At 60.1% G+C, this 25,472-nt stretch overlaps 3 protein-coding genes across 3 annotated transcripts; all 3 read left to right on the top strand.

Moving 5' to 3' along the window:
- The first annotated feature begins 5,949 nt into the window (after nt 1-5,949).
- On the top strand, nt 5,950-6,747 carry LOC116747236 (melanoma-associated antigen 10-like). Its single transcript, XM_032619015.1, has one exon. It carries the CDS (start codon nt 5,950-5,952, stop codon nt 6,745-6,747), a length of 798 nt encoding a protein of 265 aa, XP_032474906.1.
- A 5,433-nt stretch (nt 6,748-12,180) lies between these two features.
- On the top strand, nt 12,181-13,809 carry LOC116747582 (paraneoplastic antigen Ma6F-like). The gene has a single exon (XM_032619965.1). The coding sequence runs from the start codon at nt 12,515-12,517 to the stop codon at nt 13,781-13,783; it is 1,269 nt and encodes a 422-aa protein (XP_032475856.1). The 5' UTR covers nt 12,181-12,514; the 3' UTR covers nt 13,784-13,809.
- A 1,363-nt stretch (nt 13,810-15,172) lies between these two features.
- LOC116747235 (heat shock transcription factor, X-linked-like) lies at nt 15,173-17,454 on the top strand. The gene is made up of 3 exons (XM_032619014.1): nt 15,173-15,249; nt 15,332-15,974; nt 16,936-17,454. The coding sequence occupies exons 1-3, from the start codon at nt 15,173-15,175 to the stop codon at nt 17,452-17,454; spliced, it is 1,239 nt and encodes a 412-aa protein (XP_032474905.1).
- The last annotated feature ends 8,018 nt before the right edge of the window (nt 17,455-25,472 follow it).

The following is a 25,472-nucleotide window of genomic DNA, read 5'->3' as shown; positions in this document are numbered from 1 at the left end:
CTCGACCGGGGACCTGATCACTGGGGTCGAGCCGCCCACGGGAGTGTGGGCACGGGTGACAGGCGTGGACCTCATACCTGAGGAAGAGAGGGGGTGTGAGCGGCCTCGGCGGAGAAAGGCCCCCTGGGCAGCCCTGACGAAGGCCACTTACAGGTCTCCTCTTAAGGGCTGCCCTCGGGCCTCACAGGGGCGCTCCTATTGGGCAGCCTGTCCCCTGCCAACCTGAAGAAGGAAGTGAGGGGGTTCCTCAGGGTGCAGCCAGCACGGCCCCAGGTTCTGGGGCTGACAGGGCAGTGGGGTGACTTGGGTGTAGTGCGGTCCCCTCAGTTCTGGGAGGGGGAGCCCCTGGGTACACACTCAGGGCACGCACCTCCCCTGGACTCCTGGCGCTGCCTGGGCCTCCTCTGCTCTGTGCCCTGACGACACGGTCCTCAGACCTGGGCCTTCGCCTCCCGGTTCCTGGAGCCCCTGTAAGAGGAATGGAGGGCGCACCTCTTGTGTAGACTGTGGCACAGTTCCGGGCCTCGGTGCTGGTAGGAGAATTGGACCGGACTCCGTGAGGTCCCCCCAGTTCTGAGCTCTGGGGTGAGTGGTCCCCTCGGGGCTCGCTCGTCGTGCTCACTGTTCCCCTTAAGGGCCTGGACCCTCCCCTTTGCAGGCCGGAGGGGAAACTCAGACCAGGACCCCGAATCTGAACAGAAAGCAGTGAGGGGGCCCCACAGGTGGCCGCACCTGCCCAGGGCCTCCCGACGGTCCTAGGATGGAGAGATGCTGGGTCCTCACCTCCTCCTCACATCCTGCCTGGCCTCCCAGCGCTGACCACAGGGGCAGATTTCTGTTGAGGCCCCTGTTCCAGGGCTGGGGGTCTGCTCAGTCCTCCCTCGGGGTCCTGGGAGTCCACCCTCTGCGGACCTGAAGGCTCACCCCTCACACCAAACACCTGACCTCCTGAGGACTCCGACCCAAAGGTTCGGAAACATCTCATCTGCTGACCGTGCTCTGGCGCCTCCAACGCCCCCGCGGAAGGGCAAAGGATCCCTCCCTGTGTTGGGGTCTAACGTCCTCAGTCCTTCCTTCCTCGCGTGCAGGCTGCACTCTGGGCAGGACCTGGGACTGTCCCGTCTACCACTGTGAGTCCCTGCTCCTTATACCAGGTCTCCAGTCTCTCAGAGACCCTGAAGTCAGGACAGGCCTACTGTGCTCATCCCGCCCCGGGGCCTCCCACGGCCACCTGCAAGGGTGATGATCTGGTGGGTCCCCTTAGTCCTGCCTAAGGGCCCTAAACTTTGTCCACCAGGGACGTGACATTTTACCCTCTGCCCTCATTAGACCCCGCCCCTCATCCCAGATCCCCAGCTTCTCTGAGAACCGGATGTCAGGAAGAGCTGATTTGTTCATCCCTCCCTACGGCCTCCCAGGGCCAACTCTGTTCTGGGATCCAGGTTGCCCTCAGTACTCCCTCAGGGCCCTCCCCTTGACTCCACACAGGACCTGGGATTCTGTCCAGTGCCCACCAGACATCCCCGCCCCTTATACCCCCTCCCTCGTCTCTCTGAAATCCCGCCCCGTGCTCCCCTCCCCAGCGTCTCTGAGACCCGGATGTCAGGCACTGCTGCGTGTGCTCATCCCGCCCTATGGCGTCCCAGGGTCAACTTTGTTCTGGGGTCCACGCTTCCCTCAGTCCACCTTCAGGGCGCTCACCTTGATTCAACGCAGGACATGGGATTCTCTCCCGTCCTAACCAGACACCCCGACCCTTATACCACCTCCCCAGGCTGAGAACCCGCCCCATGCTCCCCCTCCGCAGCGTCTCTGAGACCCGGATGTCAGGAAGTGCTGCACGTGCTCATAACGCCCTATGGACTCCCAAGGCCAACTGTGTTCTGGGGTCCAGGCTCCCCTCAGGGTACTCACCTTGACTCAACGTAAGACCTGGGATTCTCTCCCGTGCCCACGAGACACCCGGACCTTTATATCGCCTCCCTGAGACCCCGCCCCGTGCTCCCCCTCCCCAGAGTCTCTGAGACCCGGATGTCAGGAAGTGCTTCACGTGCTCATCCCGCCCTGTGGGCTCCTAGGACCAACTCTGTTCTGGGATCCAGGCTCCCCTCAGTCCTCCTTCAGTGTGCTCACCTTGACTCAACGCAGGACCTGGGATTCTCTCCCGTGCTCACCAGACACCCAGACACTTATACCTCCACCGCAGCCTCTCTGAGACCACGCCCAGTGCTCCCCCTCCGCAGTGTCTCTGAGACCCGGATGTCAGGAAGTGCTGCACTTGTTCATCCCGCCCTTTGGTCTCCAAGGGCCAACTCTATTCTGGGATCCAGGTTCCCCTCAGTCCTCGTTCAGTGCTCTCACCTTGACTCCAAGGAGGAACTGGATTCTCTCCTGTGCCTGCCTGAGACCCCGCCCCTTACACCCCCTCCCCAGTCTCTCTGAGACCCCGCCCCTTACACCCCTCCCCAGCATCTGAGACTGGGATGTCAGGAAGTGGTGCAGGTGCTCATCCCGCCCTATGGCCTCCCAGGGCCAACTCTGTTCTGCGGTTCAGGCTCCCCTCAGTCCTCCCTCAGGGCCCTCACCTTGGCTCCACGCAGTACCTGGATTCTCTCCTGTGCCCGCCTGAGTCCCCGCCCCTTATACCCCCTCCCCAGCCTCTCTGAGACCCTTCCACTTACACCCCCTCCCCAGGGTCGCTGAGACCCGGATGTCAGGAAGTGCTTCACGTGCTCATCCCGCCCTGTGGGCTCCTAGGACCAACTCTGTTCTGGGATCCAGGCTCCCCTCAGTCCTCCTTCAGTGTGCTCACCTTGACTCAACGCAGGACCTGGGATTCTCTCCCGTGCTCACCAGACACCCAGACACTTATACCGCCACCGCAGCCTCTCTGAGACCACGCCCAGTGCTCCCCCTCCGCAGTGTCTCTGAGACCCGGATGTCAGGAAGTGCTGCACGTGCTCATCCCACCTTATGGTCTCCCAGGGCCAACTCTGTTCTGGGGTGCAGACTCCCCTCAGTCCTCCCTCAGGGCGCTCAACTTGAATCAACACAGGACCTGAGATTCTCTCCCATGCCCGCGAGACACCCAAACCCTTATACCGCCACAAAAGCCTCTCTGAGACCCCGCCCCGTGCTCCCTCTCCCCAGCGTCTCTGAGACCCGGATGTCAGGAAGTGCTGCACGTGCTCATCCCGCCCTATGGACTCCCAGGGCCAACTCTGTTCTGGGATCCACGCTCCCCTCAGTCCTCCCTCAGTGTGCTCACCTTGACTCAACACAGGACCTGGGATTCTCTCCCGGGCTCACCAGACACCCAGACACTTATACCGCCACAGCAGCCTCTCTGAGACCCCGCCCCGTGCTCCCCCTCCCCAGCGTCTCTGAGACCCGGATGTCAGGAAATGCATGAGCTCAACCCGCACTATGGCCTCCCAGGACCAACTCGGTTCTGGGGTCCAGGCTCCCCTCAGTCCTCCCTCAGGGCACTCACCTTGACTCCACGCAGGACCTGGGATTCTCTCCCATGCCCACCAGACACCCCAAGCCTTATACCGTCTCCGTAGCCTATCTGAGACCCTGCCCCCTGTGCCCCCTCCGCAGCTTCTCTGAGACCCGGATGTCAGGAAGTGCTGCACGTGCTCATCCCGCCCTATGGACTCCCAGGGCCAACTCTGATCTGGGGTCCAGGCTGCCCTCAGTCCTCCCTCAGTGTGCTCACCTTGACTCAACACAGGACCTGGGATTCTCTCCCGGGCTCACCAGACACCCAGACACTTATACCGCCACAGCAGCCTCTCTGAGACCCCGCCCCGTGCTCCCCCTCCCCAGGGTCTCTGAGACCCGGATGTCAGGAAATGCATGAGCTCATCCCGCACTATGGCCTCCCAGGACCAACTCGGTTCTGGAGTCCAGGCTCCCCTCAGTCCTCCCTCAGGGCACTCACCTTGACTCCACGCAGGACCTGGGATTCTCTCCCGTGCCCACCAGACACCCCAAGCCTTATACCGCCTCCGCAGCCTATCTGAGACCCCGCCCCCTGTGCCCCCTCCGCAGCTTCTCTGAGACCCGGATGTCAGGAAGTGCTGCACGTGCTCATCCCGCCCTGTGGCCTCCCAGGGCAACTCTGTTCTGGGGTCCAGGCTCCCCTCAGTCTTCCCTCAGGGTGTTCACCTTGACTCCAAGCAGTAACTGGATTCTCTCCTGTGCCCGCCTGAGACCCCGCTCCTTATACCCTTCCGTAGCCTCTATGAGACCCCGCCCCTTATACCCGCTCGGCAGTCTCTGTGACACCCTGACCCTTATACCCTTCCCTGCCTTCAGCCCTGGGCGGCCCTGGGGCGGAATGAGCACTTGGCAGCGAGTCCTCACGTATCCGGGTCTCAGGGAGGCTTAGGAACAGGTATAAGCGTCCGGTCTCAGGTGTGCTATGGCTAGACCCCAGGTCCTGCGTGGACTCAAGGTGAGGGCCTTGAGGGAGGACTGAGGAAAACGTGGACCCCAGAACAGAGTTGGCCCAGTGAGGTCATAGGGCGGGATGAACACGTCAGCACTTCCTGACTTCCGGGTCTCAGAGAAGCTGGGGACCTGGGATAAGGGGCGGGGTCTCATGAGCGCGGAGGGTAAAATGTCACGTCCTTGGTGGACTAAGGTTAGGGCCCTTAGGCAGGACTGAGGGGACCCTGAGGGAGGACAAAAGGGACCCACCAGATCACCGCCCTTGCAGGTGGCCGTGGGAGGCCCCGGGGTGGGATGAGCACGGTAGGCCTGTCCTGACGTCAGGGTCTCTCAGAGACTGGAGACCTGGTATAAGGAGCAGGGACTCACACTGGCAGACGGGACAATCCCAGGTCCTGCCCAGAGTCCAGCCTGCACGCGAGGAAGGAAGGACTGAGGACGTTAGACCCCAACACAGGGAGGGATCCTTCGCCCTTCCGCGGGGGCGTTGGAGGCGCCAGAGCGCGGTCAGCAGATGAGATGTTTCCTGACCTCTGGGTCGGGGTCCTCAGGAGGTCAGGTGTTTGGTGTGAGGGGTGAGCCTTCAGGTCCGCAGAGGGTGGACTCCCAGGACCCCGAGGGAGGACTGAGCAGACCCCCAGCCCTGGAACAGGGGCCTCAACAGAAACCTGCCCCTGTGGTTAGTGCTGGGAGGCCAGGCAGGACGTGAGGAGGAGGTGAGGACCCAGCATCTCTCCATCCTAGGACCCTCGGGAGGCCCTGGGCAGGTGCGGCCACCTGTGGGACCCCCTCTCTGCTTTCTGTTCAGATTCGGGGTCCTGTTCTGAGTTTCTCCTCCGGCCTGCAAAGGGGAGGGTCCAGGCCCTTAAGGGGAAGAGTGAGCACGACGAGTGAGCCCCGAGGGGACCACCCACCCCAGAACTCAGAACTGGGGGGACCTCACGGAGTCCGGTCCAATTCTCCTACCAGCACCGAGGCCCAGAGCTGTGCCACAGTCTACACAAGAGGTGCGCCCTCCATTCCTCTTACAGGGGCTCCAGGAACCGGGAGGCGAAGGCCCAGGTCTGAGACCGTGTCGTCAGGGCACAGAGCAGAGGAGGCCCAGGCAGCGCCAGGAGTCCAGGGGAGGTGCGTGCCCTGAGTGTGTACCCAGGGGCTCCCCCTCCCAGAACAGAGGGCACCCCACAACATGCAAGTCACCCCACCCCCCTGACAGCCCCAGAACCTGGGGCCGTGCTGGCTGCACCCTGAGGAGCCCCCTCACTTCCTTCTTCAGGTTGGCAGGGGACAGGCCGCCCAGGAGGAGCGCCCCTGTGAGGCCCGAGGGCAGCCTTTAAGAGGCGACCTGTAAGTGGCCTTTGTCAGAGCTGCCCAGGGTGCCTTTCTCCGCCGAGGCCGCTCACACCCCCTCTCTACCCCAGGTATGAGGTCCCCTGCCCACACCACACTCCCGTGGGCGGCCCGACCCCAGTGATCAGGCCCCCGGTCGAGATGAGTGAGCTCCGCCAGCCTGAGGCCGACCTTCAGGCCCCAGTCCCGACCCAGGGTCCGGTGGAGGCGCCGCTGCTGGGGGCTGCGGGGGAGAAGGCCACATCCCCCTGGTCCTCCGCCTCCCCTGGAGCCCCCTCCTTCTCCACCTATGCGGAGTCCTTGCCCCAGGAGGCACTTGTTGTGCTGATGGCTGACCTGGTGGCGTTCCTGCTCAAGTATCGCCCCAGGGAGCCGACCTCCAAGACGGAGATGCTGAGTATGGTCCTCCGGGAGCATCGGGACCACTTCCCCCTGGTCTTCAGCCACGCTTGCGAGTGCATGCAGCTGGTGTTTGGCTTGGACGTGAAGGAGGTGGACCCCCGCGAGCGCACCTACGTCCTGGTCCCCACCCTGGGCCTCACCTGGGATGCGGTGCTGAGCGACGGGCAGAGCACGCCCGAGGCCGGCCTCCTGGTGCTGGTCCTGGGCGTGATCACCCTGTTCGGTGACCGCACCCCTGAGGAGGAGGTGTGGGGAGTGCTCGGCAACATGGGGGTGTGTGCCGGGAGGGAGCCCTGCATCTATGGGGAGCCCGGGGAGCTGCTCACCGAAGTGTGGGTGCAGGAGGGCTACCTGGAGGACCGGCAGGTGCCCCACAGCGACCCTGCCCGCTGCGAGTTCCTGTGGGGTGCCCGGGCCTACGCGGAGACCAGCAAGTGGCAGGTCCTGGAGCATCTGCTCAGGGTCAGTAGCTTGGATCCCAGGTCCTTCCCATCCCTGTGTGCAGAGGGTGTGAGCGACGAGGAAGAGGGAGCCTGAGCCAGAGCAGCAACCAGGCTCCTTCCAGGCCCAAGTTCACTGGTAGCAAGTGAGGCTGGTCCTTCACTCTGAGTTTGAAGAGAGAGCGGTCGAGTTTCCAAGTAGTGAGGGCCCCTGCGAGTGGGGGGAACATGGTGTGTAGCATCTTTGGGTTCCTGTTGTGTAAGATGACATGGAATTTCATCTCTGTTTTCTTTGGGAATTTTTCACATATTGTCTCATTTCAAAGAAGGCTTAATAAGCTTCAGTATCTAAGTTTGCAAATGACATTAATCACACATGTATTTGCATTAGTTCAGTTCAATGACAAGAGTTTTGCAATTGTGTAAAACAAATTGTAAGATTCCCATATTATTTTGTGATGGTGAACAAGATAACATGGCATTGGAATAGGAATTTACTTGGAAATGTGAAAGTAATTAGCAGTACAACTGAAGGCCACCACGTTGTTCCTCGGGACACCCCGTCGTCCGCTCAGTGGTGGGTGCCCTGCTGTGGGACTTTCCTGTTCCAGCCATAGGGCAGGGCCAGGCCCCGGGCATGTGGGCCAGAGGGGGAGTGGCTGACCTGGGGGAGCGGGCATTGCCGGCACCCATCTTCCTGGCGAGACACCACCCGCAGGGCCCTCAGGAAGGGAGGCAGTTGGGGGGATGGAGGGCCGCCAGGTGGGGTGTAGTGGAGGCACATTGTTGGGGACCCTGGTGGGGGGGCCGTGACCCCCGGACTCTGGTGGCTGTTACAAGTTCCTCTCTGTGTTATCATGCCCTCTGTTCAATGGTTTCAGTCAAAGTTTCTCTTAGTAAATTTCTCTGAACGTTTCAGCTGAGTCTGGCCTCTGCTGTGGGCAATGGAGGGAAAGGGATGCTGCAGGTGAGGGCGGGGGTCAAGCGTCGGAGTCCTGCTCAGCACCCATGGGACACCTCTCCAGTGAGAGGGTAGGGTAGGCACTGTGCAGACCCAGAGATGGTGAGCGCTTTTTTCCATTTCATAGGTGAATTGTAAAGTTTTAGTAAAAACTGATAATTGCCTAAAAAGGCAGTAGAGAAGTTAAAATGTAAATGAAAACCTTGATTATCTCAGCAGGAAAAAAGGAACATAGGAGCAACAATAGTTGGACAGACACTGCTATGGACTGAATATTTGTAAACCCCTGCCCCTCATTCACCTGTTAAATTCTAACCCCCAAAGGGATGGGATTTGGAGGTGGGGCCCTGGGAAGTGATTAGCCCATGAGGGGGGAGCCCTCATGAATGAGATTACCTCCCTTATAAAAGAGGCCCCAGACGGCTGACTCATTCTCTCGTGCCTTGTGAGAAGATGGCTAGTTGATACAACTAGACAAGAAATCAGTCCATACGAAGAAGAGCTTTATGACTATTATTTATTACTCAGCTGTACAAAGGAACGAAATTGGGTCATTTGTAGATGCGTGGATGGATCTAGAGACGGTCATACAGAGTGAAGGAAGTCAGAAAGAGAGAAACAAATATCGTGTATTAATGCACATATGTGGAACCTAGATAAATGGTACAGATGAACCGGTTTGCAGGGCAGAAATAGAGACACAGACATAGAGCACAAACATATGGGCACCAAGGGGAGAAAATGGTGGGGGCGGGCGGGGGGTGTGATGAATTGGGAGATCGGGATTGACAAATGTACACTAATGTGTATAAAATGGGTAACTCATAAGAACCTGCTGTATAAAAAAATACATAAAATAAAATTCAAAAATTAAAACAAACCAAAGAAATAAGAATAGGTTTATGACATTATCAATCACAGTAGAAAACCACCTGTGAAGACAAGTGGACGTACTTGCCACAATGGGCTCTGCATCGCCAAGTTTGCTCCCCCAACTCCGCAGCCTTGCAGGGAGGCCTTCCTATTGGTGGAAGGCCAATGGGCGTGTCTTTTGCTTCCGGAGGCGCCAAGCCTTGGGACCTCAGGCCCTCAGTGCGCGTGGCTATTGGTGCTTCCGTAGCAAAGCGCCTCCTCACGTGCTCTTCTGATCCAACCACTTTCCCTGTAAAGAGACGGCTAGAACTTTCTCCCTCATCTTCCTGGGGCTTCCGGGAGCAGCCGGAAACGCACGTGGCGTTCGCACAGAGTGCCTGGGACAGTCGGCTGCACGGTTCCTGGCTGCTCTGCTGAGACGAGCTCTTCGGCTGCTCTGCTGAGACGAGCTCTTCAGCCCCTCGTGAGCGGGACTCCGGAGCCATCCACAGAGTCAGAGCAAGTCAGGAGACAGGCGGGGGCTTTGCCGGGGGCTGGACTCCGCAGGTACCGGGGGCCCTGGGAAGGAGTGGAGGTCGGGGGAGGGCTACGGGCTGCTCGGTTGGGAGTGGGGGAGCGGCGGCGGAGGGTAGCGGGCTGAAGGGGGGCTGAGGGAAGGATCCCCCAGTGAGCGGGTCAGAGGGGAGGACCGCTGGCTTCCGGGGTGGCTGGTGGGGGGCGTTCTGGAGTCGGGGTGCAGAGGGTGGGGCTAATGGCTAAGCGTGGGGGGGGCCGGAGCGGAGGGCTTCCTGCCGGTCGGGTGGGGCCGGCTTTGGGGGCCAGAAGAGAGGACGACTGGCTGCGGGGGTGGGGAGGACGGCACGGGCGGGCCCCACCCCGGGGGCCGAGACGGGAGGGGAGGGCTAACGGCTGCTGCGTGTGGCGGGAGGAAGGGGGAGCTACTCCTGGCTGAGGCGGGGGTCGATGGGGAGGACTCCCGGGCGTGGGTGCGGTAGGCGTTAGGGGAGCTCCCGCCGGGGCGGGGCGTGGGGTGGGGGGGAGGACGCTCGTGGCAGTTAGGGGGCTCCGGTTTCTGGGTGGGCGGGGTAAGACGGGTGGGCTGTGCGTCTGGGGTACGAGAAGCGAGAGCCCCCGGCGCTGAGTGTGCTCGGGGAAGGACTCCCCGGTGTGGGGAGGTGAGAGAGGCAGTCTGGCCCGTACGCATGGCGGGGCGCCCGGCTTCCAGGGCCCAGAGCGGAGCGCCCCCAGCTGGTGGGTGGGGGAGGGTGTATGGAGGGGATGTAGTGCGAGGGGCCGGGGAGGAGCCGCCTGGCCACGGGGGGCGTAAGTGATGCTGAGAGGGGGAGGCGCTGGGGCTGCTGTGATCTCGTGGAGGTTGTTGGCCATGGCAGATGGATTTGTGGGGGTCCAGGGAGGGGCTCTGGCCCGCTGCATGAGGCATCGAGAGCTTCAGGTCGCCTCTGTCCGGGTGGCACAGGAATTGCAGAGGTGGGTGGGCAGGGCAAGGCCCTGGCCTCCACACAGAGTACACAGATTCTTTACGAGGGTGCTTTGCACATTCACCCGGACACGCCGTACCAGAGTTGTAAAAAAGTCTCCATAAATTTACCAGTATTGCAAGTTTACATGATAAGTTTTCTCGTCACGGGGGAATTTTAGTTGATGGTACTAATGATAATATATCTTCAAATATTGGGAAACCCATGGATCAAAGAAAAAAATCGCAGAGGGACTTAGAAAATATCTCAACGTGAATACTAAGAAAGCACAACTTACCAAAATTAGTGGGAGGCAGCAAAAAGCGACAGGAGGAAACTGTATTCCTCTAAATGCTTCTGTTAGAAAAGAGTCAGGACATAAAATCAGTGAGCTAACAGTCCATTTAGAGATGCTAGAAGAAGAAGAGCAAAGGAAACATAAAATGAAGTAATAAGAGAGCTAAGAGAGGAAATCAGTGATAGAAAGCAAATTATGGACACGACGAACAAAGCCATGCGCTTCTTTCAAAAGAGCAAGGAAACCGAGAAAGTCCTAGAACGATGAATCACAGAAAAATAGAAAGAACGCTGTTCACCAATATGAGGAATGAAAGAGGGCCAACGTTACGGATCAGATGTACATTAAAAAAGAGGATATAGGGGAATATTATGGGATATTATGGAAATGTTTATGCTAACAAATTGGAAGACTTGAGAAATTCCTTGGGAAAAAGGCAGCTTCCTAAAACCGAGGCCAGAAATGTAGAAAAGGTGACGAGCCTTCTATCTGTCTTTTTTTTTTTAATTATTTTATTTTATTTTATTATTGTTTCTTGAGTCGTACGCAACAAGTGCTCTTTTGTTATTATTTTTAAATTTTATTCTTACTTTTGGCTGCGTTGGGTCTTTGTTGCTGCGCGCGGGCTTTCTCTAGGTGCAGCGAGCGGGGGCTACTCTTCGTTGCGGTGCGCAGGCCTCTCATTACGGTGGCTTCTCTTGTTGCAGAGCACGGGCTCCAGGCATGTGGGCTTCAGTAGTCGTGTCACGTGGACTCAGTAGTTGTGGCTCGTGGGCTCTAGAGCGCTGGGTCAGTGGTGGCGGCGCATGGGGTTAGTTGCTCCGCGGCTTGTGGGATCTTCCCGGGCCAGGGATCGAACCTGCGTCCCCTGCACTGGCAGGTGGATTCTTAACCACTGCGCCACCAGGGAAGTCCCTAGCCTTCTATCCTGTAAATAAATGTAATTTATAAAAAAAGTTTCCTAAAGTCAAACAAACCAAACAGGGCAGGGAGGTGCTCCAGGCTGTTGCTGTGAGGGGCACTAGGGTGGGCTGTGTGGCACAAACATGATTCTCTCCTCTTTGCACCCACAGGCCGGTTCCCACACTTCAACAGCCTGTGCACACCTGTTTGATCGCTTCCCCCCACCCTCAGGTCCTCGAAGATGGCGATGGCTCTGGCGGTATTGCGGGACTGGTGCAGGTCGATGGGCGTGAACGCTCAGCGATCTCTGCTCATCCTGGGAATCCCAGATGACTGCAAAGACCAGGAATTCCAGGAGGCTGTGCAGGCTGCCCTGCATTCCCTGGGCAGGTACCGAGTGCTGGGCAAGGTCTACAGAAAGGAGCTGGGGTCGAGTGTTGCCCTGGTCGAGTTTGCTGAGTGTTTAAATCGAAGCTTGCTCCCCCACCAAATACCAGGCAAGGGAGGGCCCTGGACTGTGGTCTGCCTGCCCCAGGCCCCTGATGCTGATTCACAGGATAGACCCAATTTCCCTGCGCAGCCCCAGAGACAAGCAGTGGTTGGCAGGGCAGGTGAGGCAGGAACTGCAGGTCACTCAGGAACTGCAGGGGAGGAGGAAGCTGCAGGGGAGGCGGGAGTCGCAGGTATGGAGGGAGACACAGGTGAGGAGGAAGCCTTAGGTGTGGAGGGAGCTGAAGGTGAGGAGGGAGGTGCAGGTGAGGAGGGAGCTGCAGGTGAGGAGGGAGCTGAAGGTGAGGCAGGAGCTGCAGGTGAGGAGGGAGCTGAAGGTGAGGGAGGTGCAGGTGAGGAGGGAGCTGCAGGTGAGGAGGGAGGTGCAGGTGAGGAGGGAGGTGCAGGTGAGGAGGGAGCTGCAGGTGAGGCAGGAGATGCAGGTGAGGAAGGAGCTGCTGGTGACGAGGGAGCTGCAGGTGAGGCAGGAGATGCAGGTGAGGCAGGAGATGCAGGTGAGGAAGGAGCTGCAGGTGACGAGGGAGCTGCAGGTGAGGCAGGAGATGCAGGTGAGGAAGGAGCTGCAGGTGAGGAGGGAGCCTCAGGTGAGGCAGGAGCTACAGGTGGGGAAAGATCTGAGGGTCGAGCAGGAGCTGAAGGTGAAACAGGAGTGTCAGATGAGGAAGGAGCTGCAGGTGACGACGGAACCTCAGGTGAGGCAGGAGTTGCAGGTGAGGCAGGAGCTGCAGGTGAGGAAGGAGCTGCAGGTGAAGCAGGAGATGAAGGTGAAGCAGGAGCTGAGTCAGATGAGGAAGGAGCTGCAGGTTACAGAAATGTTGCAGGCGTGGCAGGACTTCTGAGTATGGCAGGACCCACGGGCGAGGCAATGACTGCGCCTGAGGAAGCAGTTGTGACAGCGGCAGGCGCCATGGGTGAGGCAGGGCCCGGGACCCAGCAGTGGAGGCAGGCCTTGCAGCCCCTGCTAGACAGCATGGGCTACCAGGAGCTGGGAACCTTCTCTGGGATGGAAGAGCCGGGCCACGGGGAAGAGTCCTCTGAGAGCTGGCTGGAGCAGGCCAACGACATGCTGCACCTGTGGCGCCACGTGTCTGAGAGGGAGAGGAGGAGGAGGCTGGTGGAGAGCTTGCGCGGCCCCGCGCTGGACCTCCTGCGCGGCCTCCTGGCGGAAGATCCCGAGCTGGCTGCCCAGGACTGCCTGGCTGCGCTGGTGCAGGTGTTTGGGAACAAGGACCCCCGGGGGAGTGCTCGGCTGAAGTTCGTGACCTGTGCCCAGCGGCCCCAGGAGACTCTCTCTGCGTACGTGATGCGCCTGGAAGGCCTGCTGCAGTCGGCCCTGGAGAAGAGGGCCATCCACCCGGCCATGGCGGACCAGGCGCGCGCCCGGCAGGTGCTGATGCGGGCCCGGCTGAACGACACGCTCCGGGACACGCTGAGGACGATGCGGCTGATGAGGAGGCCTCCCGGCTTTGCGGGGATGCTGCGGCTCATCCAGAAGACCGAGGCCCGGGAGGCCGACCCGGCTAGCAGGGAGCACTTCCCAGGGCAGGAAGAGGCCCGTGTGGACGTTGGAGTGCTGGCAGCAGCCGCCCAGGCCGCCGCGGCCCATGAGGCCATCACCGCAGGCACCACTGCACATGGCACCAAGGCCTCCCCGGCCGGTGAAGATACCACCGCCCAGGCCGCCCGTTCCAAGGAAGGGAGCGCCGAGGACCACCCGGCACGTGAGGAGGCCAGTGGGGCAGTTGCCGGCACTGCCAAGGCTGGCGAGGCGGGCCCTGAAGACCATGGTGCCGCCAGGGCAGCCCCTGGCCCTGGGGAGACCAGCAAGGCATCCGCGGCCACTCAGGAAGACGGAAGTGCTGCCGCCCCTGCGGGCCTAGGTCAGGCAGGACCCTCAGATGCCCCCAGGGTCCCCATGCCTGGCCGGATGGGCAGTGCTTCCCCGGTGGCCCCAGGAGGTCCTGGCTGGGAGCCAGAGGGCCTCGCCCAGGCAGGAGGCCAGGAGGCCGAGGAGAGCCCCGAGGAGGGGCTCAAGCCCGTCCCAGAAGAGCCGGGAAATGAAGACGGGGCTGCAGAGATGAGCCCCCCGGGGTCCACCTCGGGCCAGTAGGCTCAGCAGGTCCCGGGGCCCCCAGGCTTGGAGGCAGGGGGAGGCCAGGCCCGGCAGCCTACTGGCCCCATATTAGGGGCTACTCAAGGTGCCTGGGCCTCCCTCCTGAGAGGGGACCCCTATTCGTCATCCCCTGGGGCAGGTTGCTCCCTGTACTGGCAAGCCCAAATGTGTCCCTGTAGGCCCCAGAGGGACCCAGGTGTCAAGGAAGCCCCCAGCCGCCGCTCCCCTCCCCCCAACACACACACCCTAGCCATCGACCCCCCGCAGAGCCCTGAGGTGCGCCACGTGCCAGCCAAGGCTCTGGTCTCTGTGGGCCAGTGTCGTGAGCTCGACGTGTGCTTTCTGGGCATAGATTCAGGCCCAGCGCTGCCTGTTGTTGTGGAAATGTGCATGTGTTCTCCTCTGAGCAGTTCCCCCAAGCCCTGCGCGGCGTCGAGACCCCGAGCCCAGTCCCAGGAGCCGGCGGGAAGGACGGGATGGACGAGGTCACAGCCAGCACCCACCCCAGGACCTGGGATCCCACCTGGGACCTTGGGAAGGAAGACCTTGACCGGGGCTGCAGGAGGTCTGCGGGAGGCCCCCCAGGGCTTGTGTTCTGCTGGGCCACCCCGTTGTTCCTCGGGACTCCACGTCCCCGGCTCGGTGGCGCGCGCCCTGCTGTGGGACTGTCCCGTGGCCGCCATAGGGCAGGGCCGGGCCCCGGGCATGTGGGCCGGAAATGGAGGGTCTGCCCTGCGGGGAGCGGGCATGGCCGGCGCCCATCTTCCTGGCGAGAGGCCACCCGCGGGGCCCTCAGGAAGGGAGACTGTGGGGAGACGGAGGGCCGCCGGGTGGGGTGTAGCGGAGGCACCTTTTTGAGGACCCGGGGGGGGGCGGGACCCGTGGGCTCCGGTGGCCGTTAGAAGTTCCTCTGTGTGTTGTTATGCCCTCTTTTCAATGGTTTCAGTCAATGTTTCTGTTTAATAAATTTCCCTGAACGTTTCATCTGAGTCTGGCCTCTGCTGTGGGCAATGGAGGGAAAGGGCTGCTGCGGGCGAGGGCGGGGGTCCAGAGTCCGATTCCTGCTCAGCACCCACGGGACACCTCTCCAGGGAGAGGGTAAGGTAGGCACTTTGCAGACCCAGACATCGTGAGGGTTTTTCTTCCAGTTCACAGGTGAATTGTAAAGTTTTAGCGCCCTTGACCGTGGGCCGCGTCTCGGACGATGCTCGTGCTTGAAATCGTGGGTGCTGTGCACGGCCCGGAAGGCCAGGGGACACACAGGAGGACCTCTGACCTCGTGGGCCACACGTGGGTCCGTGCACGTCTGCCTGGCCCGGGGGCTCCGGGACCAGAAGGCCGTGCCCGGTTTGCACGAGCGCTCGGCCTGTGGCTCTGCACCCGTGCATGAGTGTCTTCGTGCCCCCTGCGATGACGGGCGTGAAGCAGGAGGCTGACGTGCTGACGGGCCTGCCCTTTATGATGTCACTTCCTGGCTGGGCTGTGATGTCACCCCCGAGCCACCGGAGCACTTCTGTGAGGGGCTGAGCGGGAGTGTGAGCCCAGGGTGCTGCCGGCCGCGCTGCACTGTCCCGTTTACGTGGCGGAGGGACACGCCGCGCTCCGCATGGCTGCAGACGAGAAGGGCCCCGCCGCGCTCCGCATGGCTGCGGACGAGAAGGGCCCCGCCGCGGGCAGGGCGCCCGGCTTCGGCGAGGCGCCTCTTCCTCCCGACACAGCGGCTCCGGCCCTCGGCTCAGGGAGCTGCACCCCCCAGTCCCTCGCCCTGGACCAGCCCGTGCCCGCGGGACACCCCGACCTCAGGCTGCTGCCTGGAGAAGCCGCTTTCCAGGATTTGACGGAAGAGCCTTTCTTGAAAGGGCCTCGCACCGCCTGCGAGGCCGTGTGGGAAGGCAGCCTGCTCTTCCACCCCTTTCCCAGGAAGCTGTGGACGATCGTCCACAGCAGTCGCTTTGCGTCCATTTGGTGGAATGAAGACGGGACTTGCATAGGCATCAACAGGCCGCTGTTTCAAAAGGAGGTTTTGGACAGGGACGGCCTAGACAAGGTGTTCAAGACAGAATGTATGAAGAGCTTCATCCGCCAGCTTAACTGCTACGGATTCAGCAAAGTGCACCAGGACATGCGCACGTCCCTCTGCGTGACCAACCTGTCCACGAAGGAGCGGCCCGCCCACGTCCTGAGCGAGGTAAGGAGGGCGGGGGACGGCGGGGGAGGAGCCCTCTCCAGGGTCTGAGCCGCTGGGCCCGGGGGTGGGGGTGGGGGGCGGGTGCCAACCCCGGGGCCGCCTGGGACGGCGGCAGGCGTGTCAGGAGAGCTTCCTTTAAAGGTGGTACTTGGGGACCGGCGTGACGGCCGGAGCTGGCAGTGCCGCGCGCTGTGTTGGGACGTTGTTATGGGGGGACCCGAAGCGTTCTCAGCACAGGGACGTCACTTCTCTCCCTCCTCCTTTTCCCTTTGGTGTGTCTGTGTGAGGTGATGCGTGTGAACTGGACCCCCTGTGGTGATCATTTCACAGCACACGCGGGCAAGGCGTCATCCTGTACTCCTGACACGTGGGCAGTGCCGCTCGCGCCTGACACGCAGTCACACCGAGGAACAAGAGGACACTGCTGCAACGCTGGCCCTTCCCGTCCTCCTGCTCGGGGACAGTGGCCCGCCGGGGGGAGGGCGGAGGTCTGTGTGCCCCCTTGACTCCCATAGCTCCAGAGCATCACTTGAGTTGGGGCGCAGGTCCCTTCCTGGGAAGCAGTCAGCGTCCCCGATCTGGCCCCTGGAGGTGCTGGCCAGGGGGCGATTCGGACACTTCCTTAGAAAGCTACCGAACCTTGTTGCAGTCTCGTACCTGCAAACGCCAAGTCCCCTTTCGTGGGCCTTGTACTCATACTACGGGGCCATTTTCAGTCATTTTCCAAGGGCGAAAGGTGATGGTGAGTGAGCGAGTCTCGGGAATGTAAAAGCTGGGGCACAGCGTCCTGCTGGGACCGGGTCCCGCTTTCTCCAAAGAGGCCTTGGGTCGGCTGGGGGAGGGCGCCCAGGGGCCCAGCCAGGCGGCTGCTGCTTGCGAGCAACTCTTCTGTGACTCGGGGTTTCCTTTTCTCTCTCAACTGCGACCTCAGTTACACTTCTACCACAGTCCCCTGTTTCAGAGAGACTGCCCGCACCTCCTGGTGAGGATGAAGCCGAGAGTGCGCACTAAACCAGCATCCGGGCCGGTGGACGGCGAGCCGGCAGCCCCGGGGCACCTCCCGGCGCCCAGCGCCGCGGAGCCTCAGGACGGCCTCCCACCGTATCCTGAGCACATCCAGGGGACCCCGAGCCACCCGCAAGTCGACCATGCCTCCGCCCTGGCCAGGACTGGCTCTGTCGCTCCAGCCCCTCCTCGGACAGCAGCCGAGCCCCCTGCGCCGCATCCCAGCATGCAGGTTCTGGTCCCTCTAGTCCCTGTCCTGGCAGAGGTGGCCCAGCCAGCCGAGGTCCCCTGGCTCTGCTGCGCCTGGCCTCCCGCCCAGATGAGTCCTCCCTGGCCCGTGCCAGGCCTGGCCGCCGCACCCCGCCAAGTCCTCAGCCTTCCCCCCCCCGACCCCGCGCAGCTCCCGGGGGCCGCGCTGCTGCCTCTTGCGCACCCTGGATGCCTGAGGTGGCCGCCAGGCCTGCCGCCCCCCTGACCTTGATCCGTTGGCCGCTGAGCCACTTCTGCCATCGCTGCGTGGGCTCCCGCTCTTTCCTGGAATACCCGGCCCCTCCAGGCAGGCCCACAGAGGACCCTGACCAGGCAGACCCTGCAGACACACGGAGGTGGTGACGCGGCCAGAACCTTGCAGGGCAATAAAGAGCACGGGGACTTGAGAGCGATGTTCTACCCAACACGTGTTTGGCGCCTCCGTCCTGGGCGTGGCTGAGCAGTTGATTCCCCTCAGCAGGAAACGATGACAGGTGACAGCCCACCCCCGGCACGGTGCGGGCACCTAGCAGACACCTGGAGAAGCCCCTCAGACGCCCTGTGTCCACTCACTAGAAAGACCCTTGAAGGGCTGGACAAGCACAAGGAAGGCCCTGGCACCCGCGGCTTCACAGTTGCGGGGGCATCGTGTCCAGCAGGGTCTCGATTTGACAGATGAGAAGAGCTCAGGCCTTCCCGGTCAGAGGCCTGAAAAGAGCCCTTCCTGTCCTGAGACGCACAGGTGTGGAGGTGACGGTCCCTGGCAGGGGCCTGCGGGTGTTCAGTTTGGGGGTGCTCTCTGGTGTCTGGACAGCAGGATTGAGGTTTGCTTTTCACTGCGGGTCCTGCAGTCTGGAGACATTTTCCTGCTTCTCTTTTCCTTGCCTTTCGAGCTAAACACTTCAAGGGCGCCATGCTCCGCCACCCTCTGGGCGCTGGGGTGTCGAGCTTATACCGCGAGTCCCTGTGGTCAGCGCCCAGTGGTGTGTACAGAGCACTGAAGGCCAGGGCACAACCCCAGCTCACAGCTGCTGCCTCCACGTGTGGGGGATGGGCCGGGGGACCTGGCCAGGACTCTGTGGCTGTCACAGCGATAGGGCGACATCCCCTCCCAAACACTGCTAAGGAGGGGGCGGGGAGCGGGAATTGCCTGGAGTTCCAGGGGTTAGGACTCTATGCTTTCACTGCGGTGGCCCGGGTTCAATCCCTAGTCGGGGATCTAAGATCCCCCAAGCCTTGTGGGGTGGCCAAAAACACAGAAAAGAAAAAAAAAAAGGTGGGTTGGGGGAGGAGGGGAAGTAGACCCAAGGTACCAGGAATGATCCAAGCACCAGCAGCCAGAGGAGCCCCAGGTCTGCCCGGGTGAGGGGTGGTCCCATCTGCCGCTCCCGTCTGTCACAATGCCACAGCTAGTGCACGTCATGGGGGTCTCTTGAGCAGCCCAACAGCAGTGCCCCAAATGAACGATGCAAAAATGGACAGAAGGGATGGAAGAAACCGGTCTACAATAGAAGTGGGAGACTTTGGTCCCCCCTGTGATGGATTCAAATGGATCCCCCAGCTCCCACCCCAACCCTTAAGTCCACCTGCTGCAGTGCTAATCCCAAGCTGCATGTATTTGGAGATAGCACCCTTGGGGAAGTCAGTAAGGTTAAATGAGGTCACAAGGGTGGGACCCTAGTCCGACAAGGGCGGTGTCCTTTGGAAAAGAGGAAGAGACACCGAAGATCTCCCTGCCTCCCTCCCTCCCTCAGCCTCTCTTCCACCCTCCCAACCTCCCTCCCTCTCTCTCCCTCCGTCCCTCTCTCTCTCCATTCCTCCCTCCCCCTCTGCCCCCCTCTCCCCGCTCCCTCCCTCTCTCTCTCCCCCTACCTTCCTCCCCTCTCTCTTTCCCTCCCTCGCCCCCCTCCCTTTATCTCTCTCCCTCCCTCCCCCTCTCTCCCTCCTTCCCTGCTCCTTATCTCTCTCTCCCTTCCCTGTCTCTCCCTCCCTCCCCCTCTTCTCTTGCCCTCCTTCCCTCCCCCTTCCCCCCTCTCTCTCTCCCTTCCTCCCTTCCCCTCTATCACTCCCTCCATCTCTCTCTCTCTCTCTCTCTCTCTCTCTCCTCTCTCCTTCACTCCCTACCGCCTCTCTCCCTCCCTCATTCCCCTTCTCTCTCTCCTTCCCGCCATCCCTCTCTCTCTTGCTTTTGATTCCTCCCTCCATCCTGTCTCTCTCTCTCTCTCTCTCCCTCCCTCCCTCCCTCCCTCCCTTCCCCCCCCCCCCAACCTGTGCAGGGAAGCAGCCAAGTGAGGGACCAAGAGAAAACCAGCTGTCTGCGAGCCAGGACGAGACGCCTTCCCTCACCTGGAACTGCACTTTCCAGCAAGTTGAGGTTGGACTTCTAGCCACCAGGACTGGGACCCAGTACATTTCTGTAGTTTTAGCCACCTCCTCTGTGGGACCTTGCTATGGCAGCTCTAAGCAGACTAACACAGCCTGCTTTCATTATGGGTACAGCGACCAGACAGCACCGCAGTAAGGGAATCACAGATTTGAACAGCACTGTGCAAAGACTAGGTCTCATGACATGTGTAGACTATTAGCCCCAAGAACAGAATAGACACGTGCTCGTCAAGCGTACCTAGAACGTTCTCCAGGGTACTCCACGTGTCAGGCCACACAGCATCCCCCAGTGAACTTAAGGGGATACAAACAAAAGGGCTGAAATCATACAAAGTATGTTCTCTGGCCAAAAGAGAGTGAAATTAGACCTCAATGACAGAAGGAAATGTGGGAAATCTGCAAAGAGAGGGAAATTGAGCCGTGCGTCCCCAAATACCCGCATTAGTCTGGGACGATGCCAAATCCCACGGCACAGGGTGAGGGGCTGAAACAGCAGACACAGATTCTCACAGTGGTTCTGACCAGGAGGCCGAGAGGGAGGGTCCAGCAGGGGTGGCTTGTACTGCGGCCGGCCTCCTTGGTTGCAGGTGGCCGTGCTCTTACCGCCCCTCACGTGGTCACCCTCTGTGCACGCACCCCCAGCCCCTGCCTTCTCTCCTTGTGTGTGCTGATCCGCTCTTCCCTCGAGGGCACCAGCCATCTTGGATTAGACCTCATCCTAATGGCCTCATTTCAACCTAAGAACCACTAACTCCAGTCACAGTGACATTCTGAGGTTCTAGGAGATTAGGGCTTCAACATGCAAATTTTGGGGGGACGCAGTTCAGTCCATAACAATAGCCCAGGGACCGGACAAGGCATCACAAGGGAAATTAGAAAATACTTTGAAATGAAGAAAACACATACCAAAGCCCCCAGGACTTATGGCACGCGGCCAAAGAGGCACTTGGGACCTAAAGCTGCAAACACCCCTGTTCCAATGGAGGTGACACCTCAAATCAACAGCCTCATCTTGAACAGGGACAAGCGAGAAGAAGAGGAAGGTGAGTCCAAGCATCCTGACAACAAATTTTCACGAGAAAAGAAAAACTGCGCTAATCTACGTACGCGGGGATCACAAGACGTGTACTGGTTGGGAACCTTCACTACATGGGGGAGGGCGCATCTTTCTTACACGCTCAGTAACAAGAGCTACATCCACCGACCACTTCATTTGGCCCAGGCTTTTTACAAGCAGGTCACATCATGGGGAAATTCACACCAATGCTTTTGCCTTGTACTATTAGGAGGCCCATTTTACAGATGGAGAAATCGAGGCATAGGGAGTCTCCATGATTTGATCAGCTTGTCACTAGAAGGACTCTTATTCAAGCTACGCATCATATGCGTGCAAAGCCCCATCCCCGCACTGGCCTGACCTGTCTCCCCAACAGTCAAGGGGGATTCAGCTGTCCTCCACGGGGTCCTACTAGCTGATGCCTCAGACCACATAATGGAGAAAACACAGGGAAGCCAGGCATTAGTGCCCATGAGAGCCTGACACTGGATTCTGCCCACGTGGCCTCCCCAGCCCCATCAGGTCACCATCTCTCGTGAAATGGACACGAGGGACCAGGGAGGAGGGTGAGGGTCTAAGACTGAGGGCGTGAGGATGGAGAAGGGTCTTGGACGCGGGGGTCCGAGGCACGGCCCTCTGAAGGCGGCTCCTATGCTCAGGCTTGGGCCCTGCTCTCTCCTTCCACTGCCCACTCTGCTCCCTTCTGTCCCAGCGGCGTGGTGGCCCCACGTTCTCCTGCAGGCTCACTTCCCCGGGCACACTGGCTGTCAGGCAGGCGGCAAGCCTGCATTCAAAGCACGGGGACCGCCGGGCCGGCGGACTCTCCGCATCCCCACGGGGCGTGAGTGTCTGTGCCCTTCAGGGCCCTGCGGATGCACCTCCTCCTGGATGCTTGCTCACACGTGGCTTTACACCCTGCTGCTGTCTTCTGAATGTCACTTGGCTTCACACCCTGCATCCCGCCACCGACCCAGCCCTATCCCTGTGCCCAGCCCCAGCTCAGGGACCACGGACAGGCACAGGCCCGGGCCCCCGCGCTTGCTCACAAAGGCCCCTACAGCAGCAGCCGGCGATATTTGCCACACAGGAGGGTAGGCGAGAGCCAGGCAGGAGGTCAGCCCTTTGCCGAGGAGGCTGGAGCTCAGAGCAGACTTTAGCTGGGGCTGGGGAATGGGGGCTTCTCGGGAAACAGGGCCACGGCTGAGACAACTCACACCAGCCCCTCAGGGGGCAGGCTCAGCGCACGTAGAGAACGTCAGAGCTTCCCGCTGACGGGCAGCAGCTCCCGTGTGCCCTGCCCCGCCCTGGTCAGGACTGGCTGGGTGCCGGGGTGGTGTGTGCTCGTCCAGAGTCTACTGGGGAGGGTGCTGCTGCCCCCCTGAAAAGTGCCTCCCTGAATGTCCCTGGGGCGCTCTTGGCGTGTCCCGGCCGCTGCTGCGCTGCCTGCCACGGCCGTCCCTGGGCTAGCACTGTCCCCCATCAGTCAGTTCACTGCACGAACGGGCACTAGGAATCCCTGCTTTCCCCCGGCAGTGCCCCACGGGGCTCTGGTCCTGGAGCACCCGTTGTCCCAAGAGCACCCATTTCCTGCTGGGGTCCAGGGCTGCAGCTCACCGGCAGAGGCATCTGCTCCCACCTGCCTCCCCCGGGCAGCCCAGGGCAGGTCAGATGGGATCTGGTGGGTGCTGCTCCTTCCACCTCTCTGGGGCGGCGGACCCTCTTCACAGCCTGCATCACCGGGACCCCAAAGCCCTCTCCTGCCTGGCTCCTTTCCAAACCTTCATGCGGGTCTGCGGGTGGCTGGGGCCTGGGGGAGCGTCCTGGGGACCACCCCTGCCATCTGCTACAGCCTGTCCCTCTGCTCAAACACCCTGATCGGGGACACCAGAGTCCTAGGCGGCTCTGCGGGTGGCTGACAGGACACTCCTGTGCCTCTCGCACTCAGGCTCAAAAACCAAAACCTCACGGTCACATTCAGAAGGCCATCAGTGTACTCAAACATTTGGGCATTACGTAGGGAATGATTTCAAAATAAGTCCGAAGCACAGAGATTCGCCCCACATCCCCGCGGCAATGATCATCACTTACCAACCACGAGGAGGCTCGCCGAGTGGCTGCATCACGTCCTGCCAGCTCCACCCGAACCATGATATTGGTGGGGGTGGGGGATGCTTCTCTGGGACTTTCAGATAAACATACATGCACGAGGTCATCAGGACCGGGGCCTAAGCGGCTCTTAGTCGGGGGACAGGCAGGGCAAAAGCCAGGCTGTGCAGACCGAGGCCAGGTTCCGGAGAGAGTGGGCGCTGTGGGCAGCAGGGTCACCCCTGAGGGGGACTCGGGGCTGGGCCCCACGAGGACGCCCCCGACCCCAACGGGGCCGCTCGGCAGCTGGCGGCTGCCCTCCTGACAGAGACTCAGCACAGCCCCGCGGGGACGGATGGGTGCCGCTCAGGGACCTAAGGGTGCGGGTTGCTTGAGGGAAATGCCCTCCGCCAGCTCCCTGTGGGGCAGCCTCTCTCTGGAACACCTCCAACCCTGCCCAGGGCCTTAAAGGCACAGAGTCTGGCATCTCACATCTAAGGGTCAGAGGCGCCGGACTTAAGACCCTGGGGGAGGAAGCACAGTGGTCTGTGTCTGTGTTGTCATGGCTTGAGGACTAACCCCCGACCCCGGTGTGCCTTCGATACAGATGGCCGTGACAAAAATGCTTCTGCTCAGAATTCAGTGGCAAAGGGTCATCCCATGACCCCTCCTAAGTGAAGAGGACTCTGGCAGTGCTGTGTCCCCACTTGTGCGGGGAGGAGAGGAAGACAAGATGGGGACGAGCACCTGACGGCTCTCCAATGCCACACTGCCTAGTAGAGGCTCAACAAAAGCAGGGCTTACCTTTTGTGATGACAAAATCCCCTTCTTTTCCGGCAGGAGTGTCTGAGCAGGTTACATTGGCCCTGAAATTCTCCACCTTTTCCAAGTGCCCACCTGCTATATGGCAGGTGCTTCAAATCCAGGATCCCACGTAAGGTTCACGTTGTCGTACGGCGCTCAGCAGGGAGGGCTGCCTCTTTAGCCCCCGGTGCCGTCTGCACCTCCCACTGCAGTGACCTCCCAATCCCATTAGGCCCAGAAGTTGCTCCTTCCTTTCGATGCCAGGTCACAGCCCAAACCTGTGGGTCTCTGATGCCGCCATATTTCTGCACCTGCCTGAACGCGGGGACACTGGCGGACGTTGCTCCTTAGTGGCTAGGACTTATTTCTAGTATTATTCTGATCCCAGACTCTGTCCTTCTCCCCTCTGGAAATTGCTTTCTTTTCATGACATCTCAGAGAATTTGCAGCTCCATAGGAAACGGAATAGAAAACCAGTCAAAATTGCTGTTCTGTGTGTTTAACTCCTGCAGGATATATTATTCAATTTGGATGTGTGTGTGTGTGCGCGTGTGTGTGTGTGTGTGTGCGTCTGTCGGCATGGAGGGAAGGGTGGTGATTTCCCCAGCTGGGGGCAGCTCACGCAAAGCTCCCAGGATTCCAGTCACATGGCGACTCCTTTCCACTTCGGCAGCCTCTCCTCTTTCAAACCCCCTATTTTCATTCATTTCATCCCACTGAAATCTAGACCTTGCTCACAAGTGGCCAAAGTAAACTCCAGGTGACTAAAATGGTCGTTTCCATACGGTTGGTAATTGGCTCTCCCAGGGCAGGGAGAGGAGGGCCAGCCCCGGGAATACCGAGCAGGGCTTCAAAGAGCAAGACCCTCATTTCTCTGGAAATCCTCGCAGATGGCGGGTATGAAACACCTACCTCTTCACTGTGGCCCACTGCAATGCAACAAGAGCCAGCACCCTTCCTTCCTGCCCCAGGGCGAGATTTCTCTCGGCTTTATCCGTGACCCAGAAGGACATCTCACAGCAATGTCCCATTTCAGACTTTCCCCTCCAACCCAAAACACACCCTCTGCATGTCTGGCTGCTGCCACCGCCCAGCTTCATCACCATCACCTCCCACAGAAGGAACCCCCACTTCCCAAAGGCCCAAAGTGCCCTGGCTCGGGGCACTTAACGCTCCAGGGCTCGCTCCTGGAGCCCCACCGCCTCGTCCCATGTTGTCTTATTCTGTGGGACTTAGGGGACGTCTCACCACCTTCCTCATGTGACAGTGGCTCCTAGACCATCACTCTAGGTGTGGGTGTGTCCTGCTTTTCCTAGCGTTCCCGCTACTAACACAGGCCCTTCCGGAGAGCAGAGGCTCCGTGGAGGTCTGCGGAATAAACAAGCCAGTGGGCAGGGGGCTTATTGACAGAGATGAACCTTCTCCTACTTTCTTAAAATACCCGTGCAAATCCAACTCAACAGAGATAGTTCGTTTATTTACAGAATGACAGACAAGACAGGGAAGCAAGAATTGGAACAACAATGGCTTTTATTTTTCTATTTCTTCCCCCATCTATATCACTGCTAAGTACTTCCACGTTTCCAGAGCAGTTCTGATTCCAATTCCGTTATCTTGAACACGGTCACAAAACGAACTGGGAGATTTCCCAACCTCTCTTACAAAACAGCAAAACTCTTGTTCTTGAACTGAATTAGCGCAAATAACTGTGGGATTAACGTCATACACAAAGTTAGACACTGAAGCTTGTTTAGTCTTCTATTCAAAGAACCAACATTTGAAAAATTCCTAAAGAAAACAGACATGGAAGTCCATGTCAACATACACAACAGGAACCCAAAATGCTGCACACCGGCTTCCCCCAACTCGCCCGGCTCTCACTGCTTAGAAGGCTGACCGCTCCCTCTTCAAAC

This window comes from Phocoena sinus, chromosome X, assembly GCF_008692025.1.
Source record: "Phocoena sinus isolate mPhoSin1 chromosome X, mPhoSin1.pri, whole genome shotgun sequence".
In the NCBI taxonomy this organism is placed as follows: domain Eukaryota; kingdom Metazoa; phylum Chordata; class Mammalia; order Artiodactyla; family Phocoenidae; genus Phocoena; species Phocoena sinus.
This window is presented reverse-complemented; position numbering and strand designations above follow the sequence as displayed.